General features: G+C 38.2%; 1 protein-coding gene across 3 annotated transcripts in view; it reads right to left on the bottom strand.

Moving 5' to 3' along the window:
- The window catches only part of GRM5 (glutamate metabotropic receptor 5), a 601,605-nt gene that overhangs the window by 28,073 nt on the left and 568,873 nt on the right, over positions 1-4,659 (bottom strand). For 2 of the 3 annotated variants that reach the window (XM_019525400.1, XM_019525399.1), the window contains exons 8-9: positions 3,176-3,271; positions 1,428-1,589 (exon numbers count right to left, since the gene is read on the bottom strand). The exons of the other annotated variant lie outside the window; for it this stretch is intronic. In XM_019525400.1, the coding sequence (XP_019380945.1) occupies positions 1,428-1,589; positions 3,176-3,271 (258 nt within the window). The remainder of the gene's footprint in view (positions 1-1,427; positions 1,590-3,175; positions 3,272-4,659) is intronic. 3 annotated transcript variants of the gene reach the window in all.

Raw genomic sequence — 4,659 nt, forward strand, 5'->3', positions numbered from 1 at the left:
GCATTTAATTAAGCCAGTAATTTAAATTCTAAATCATAACAATCCTACACAAACTCCTTTGTTTTGATAGCCTCATAAAACATTTCATCCCATAATTGATTTTATATGCTGGAGGTGAAAGATGCTTGCATGTGACTTAGAACAGAATAACTCCCCTTAAAAATAGAATAACTTGCAAACAGTAATACAGCCATAAAATACTAACTGTTATATATTGCTTTCCATCTTGAAGAAGGAAACACTATTTGTAGGATGCCTATACAGAGATAGGCATGAGTCCACTGAAATGGATTCGCATCTGTGTGGGAACATGTTAGCAATATTCCACAAGCAACTTTAAAGTATGAAAGGTCTAGCATTGCCCAACAAACTGTGGGATATTTTTTAAGCCAGTTAGATATATGAAGGATTTGGTGAGACCCTCAGAACCCTTACTGTAGTTAAACAAACTAAGGGGTTCTTTTAAATATTCACAAACAATCAGGGTCTTGCTTCTGTTTGCTCCATCAGGACTTCACCCATCTCAGTTTCTTCAACTCTGGTTTAATACTTACTGGACATGTCTACACATGTATTTAAGCACAACTAAATTGAATGTTCATTAAGTGATTTTTGGCAGGTGTCTACACATGCACGGACTTGGCATTAAAGTTAGTGCCAAGTTCCTGCAGCCCTGCAATGTGTCCCTAGGGTCTGGGCAGACCCCTCACTAAAGTTAGTGCCAGGTCATGTCTACACATGCATTAATGTGCTTTAACTAATCACTTCTAAATTTGATACCTGCATATGCAGGTATCAAACTTAGGCATGATTAGCTTAATTTAACCATTTTTAATGTGCTGTAAGGGTGCACACATGTAGATGTGTGCCCGTAATGCGCATTAAATTAAGTTAATGCACATTAATGCAGGTCTTGTAGAGAGCGGTAGTTTACTGCACAGTAAATCTAGTCTGGAGTAAATGCATGTGTAGACATGCCCACTGAGTGCATCTACATGTTCATTAATGTGCATTTGCTATTGCACATTGTTTAGTACCTCTAATATGAGGTACTAGATAAAGCCGCTGTAGCTGTACTAATGCACAGTAGCAAAGGTGAAGTTTTTTTTGTTGTCATGCTTAATGCACAGTAGAATAATTCTTCTGCACATTAGCACATTTTTTGCTGTGATGCACTAACGCACAGTAGAACATTCCACTGTGCATTCAGGCGTCCTGTGTAGACACACCAACTGAGAAGGAAGAATGCCACATACATTGTTTATGAAGCACCTGTATTTTTGGAGGTCTCCCATCCAGTTCAGTCCCAACTCCACTTAGAGTGTAAGATCTAATGGAACCATTATTTGGGATAGTAAGGCTGGAGACAACAAAACACAGCCATGAAATGCACTTCCACTATCTGTTAAACAACAGATATTCTTAACTGTTTGAGCAGGTCTTGAAGCTGACAGTCTTTCTGTGGGACTATTACATTGATAAAGTTTCCAGTCTTTTTGACTATTAGGGCATCATCTTTACCAGGAATCTCTTTCCCATCTCTACTTGACTCAGATCGATTACACTCTGGAATGCGAACAGATTCTTCACTGTGAAGATATAAAATATAAGAAGAGGCTTTTAAACTATGTGTTGGGAAAAAAAACAATTCATCAAAAGGGAAACAAAAGAGTGAGAGATGAAAAAAAATAAATTCAATTGTCTAACATTTCCATGTACTTGTTTCCTTTTCAATTCTCGCTTAGTCAGTGACTGTATGGCTTTTAAGGAAAATAAATCTAACAAGGCAATGCAAGTTAAAAAAAAAAGACAAGGACAAAAAACAGCCCGCAGAACACAAACAGGCTGACAAACAAACTACAGGCATTGAGACATTTTGAACAGAAACATGTGAATGACTGGTACTGACATTATTTAAGCAGCAAGTATCTCTGAGCAAGTATTGTGCAGAGCTATAATCACAAGCCTTATGTGCCTGAACAAGTGCTGTTAAGCACAAAGGGAACATAATGCTGTGTACCTGTTTCCTTGAGCGCCCTTATGCAATGGAAGAATGCACCTGTGGTACATAACTCAGTAAAGCCAAAGGCACATTTGGGTGACATGTTGTATTCAGGTTACATTTATAAATAATCTTTGAAAGACTTAATAAACATATATTTTAATAAAAGTTCAATTGATTTGCTATAGATAGCAATAGTCGATATTTTTGTATTACTGCAGTTTATAATTGTCTATAATACCATCTATAATGTGCTTACAGCTATTCATGACATATGCAACTATTGTGCAACTCATTTATGATGTTAATTATATATTGACAATGTTATCCAGAAAACACAATTTCTAGCCTGTGGGAAATTCTAACATTTTAAAATGTTTTATCACAAATTGCGAGGAGAAAAAAGGCTGAGCCCTCAGAACATTTCATGCAATAAAAGTCGCATGAAAATTTCCATTCAATGTCAAAATGACTATTGGAAAACATTTATTTCAATAATATTGAGAAAATAAAATTGAATAGATATCAGAAATGAAACAAAATAAAGAAGTCCAAATGACATAAAATAAAAAAATATGGAACAAAAGAAACCAGAAAATTAAAAAGAAATAAAATGGAGAAAAATCAAAATGAACTTCCTATTTTGAATCATTTTGAAACTTTTTCTTCCAGATCAACATGTGCCTACCAAACATTTTGATTTGGATAAAATGGCATTTTCTGACAGAAACTAACTCTATCGCAATTTTTAGACTGGCTGTATTTATTAACCTTTGATAAGCTATTTATTAATGTAACCCATAACATAAAATATGACCTGCATTTTGAAAGAACTCAGTTTTTGATCACTTGATAGCTAGATAATAACATTATGGCATCAGACTGCAACCCTCCATTGGGCAGGTATCCTGGTTCTTTTCCCAAGAGTCACCCTGTATTATGACAACATCACAAACGACAAGTGGTTCCAATCACTTAAATGGACACGGTGTATTTTTGCAAATCAAACAGAACACAGAAATCAGTGTCGGCCAAGCTTTATCTTTTGTCGGACACACTGTATGGGATGCACAATCACTACAGATTGAGGATCTGGGCTGGAATTGTCCCAGGGCTGCTCCTCTTGTTCACAGACATATTACACTGTCCCAAGGCCACTCACTGTTTGCTTACCTGCTCATTGTAGCTCTCCCACCATTGCCCATACTCCCTTTTGGGGTGAAACACTCTATTTCCGACTTGTGCTGGGCCAGTCTCCTGCCTTTGTACCTAATAAATCACGACAACAACAGGAGCAAACAGAAAGAAGTGATTGTGTGCTCAGCTGTCACCCCAAGCTACAGCTGCTGTGCAGAGGGCCATGCACAAGAATGTGGCTAATTACAGCGGTGGACAAAGCACCAAGCTGCCTTGAGAGTACTGGAGAAGCCAGATAAAGATGCCAGACCTGTGCCAAGGTAAGCAGGATGCACAGTTACTGTATGGGATTTGTATAGGAGGGGAGATCCAGGGACACAAAACTGAAAATTGATTGCCGACATATCCCAAACTCCCAGTCCTTGCTCATCATCTCCTTCTAACCTAATACATTCTTCACCTTTCTAGCACTTGCCTTAACTAACCAGGACTACTGTTTGAATCCATTTCCAGCCGAATTGACTAACAGAAACTTTTACAGAACACGTGTGCGCCACAGTGGGTTGAATCATTTGGTATTCCAGGGTTTCATTCATCCTTGTACCCAAGACCAATTACAGACTTGTTCAACAATTAAGCCTTTGTACCCATGTTAACAGGAGCCTTAAGTGTTGCATAAGTCTTTTTTAGCTCTCTGCACAGTAATGAATCCCATCCTAGTCTCATAATTCAAATACCCATTTAAATGCCTGAATGCGGGGTTCAGACAAGATGCCTGTATTAAAAACTAGGCCCCTTCCTTTTAAATGATTACTTGTGATATTCCATTCACAGCTCAATGGTCTGTGTCATTGGTATTTAGTAAAAGTCTTAAAAGAAAACTCTGTTTGTTTTCATGCCAGGTATCAGGATCTTCTCCTTCTTCCCTCACTTGTCCTGTCAAAATGGGGTCATTGTTGCGGATCTTGGCTCTCCACCAGCTTCAGTCATATGTATCTTAGGTAACAGGATAGAATAACTAAATTGCTAATTTTTCACTAGTTTATTAATCTGAGCCAGCTAGCAAGAGATACATCTGAAGCAACTGACTGAGTACAGATAGGGGAAAAGAAGGGGTGTACCTTGAGTGCAGCTGTTACAGGCAGTGGGTAGGCAAATTGTGGCATAGTCAGTAGCAGAGGTAAGAACTCATGAATACAGAACAGCTAAGAAATTAGCCTAGCAGTGAATTGCGAAGTGAAATGTGCTCAGTGTAGCAAAATGTCTTCTCATCTAAAGGGCCTAACAAGTAAGGAATCTATAAGGAAGAAGCAATAGCTGCTGGAAAGAGTGGCTACCAATGATGCCAAGGCAATCCATTGTGGTGCATGTGCAGTGCTCCTGATTATGAATAAAGCCCATGCAGAATACATACTTCTTAAGTGCAAGTAGATTCCTAGAGTGGAGGAGAAAATGAAGGGGCCTGAAGTGCAGTTGGAAGCACTGAAAAATATAAAAGATGTCAAACTGCATTACACAGG

Source organism: Gavialis gangeticus, unplaced genomic scaffold (assembly GCF_001723915.1).
Source record: "Gavialis gangeticus isolate Ggan-Ray unplaced genomic scaffold, GavGan_comp1, whole genome shotgun sequence".
NCBI classification, from domain to species: domain Eukaryota; kingdom Metazoa; phylum Chordata; order Crocodylia; family Gavialidae; genus Gavialis; species Gavialis gangeticus.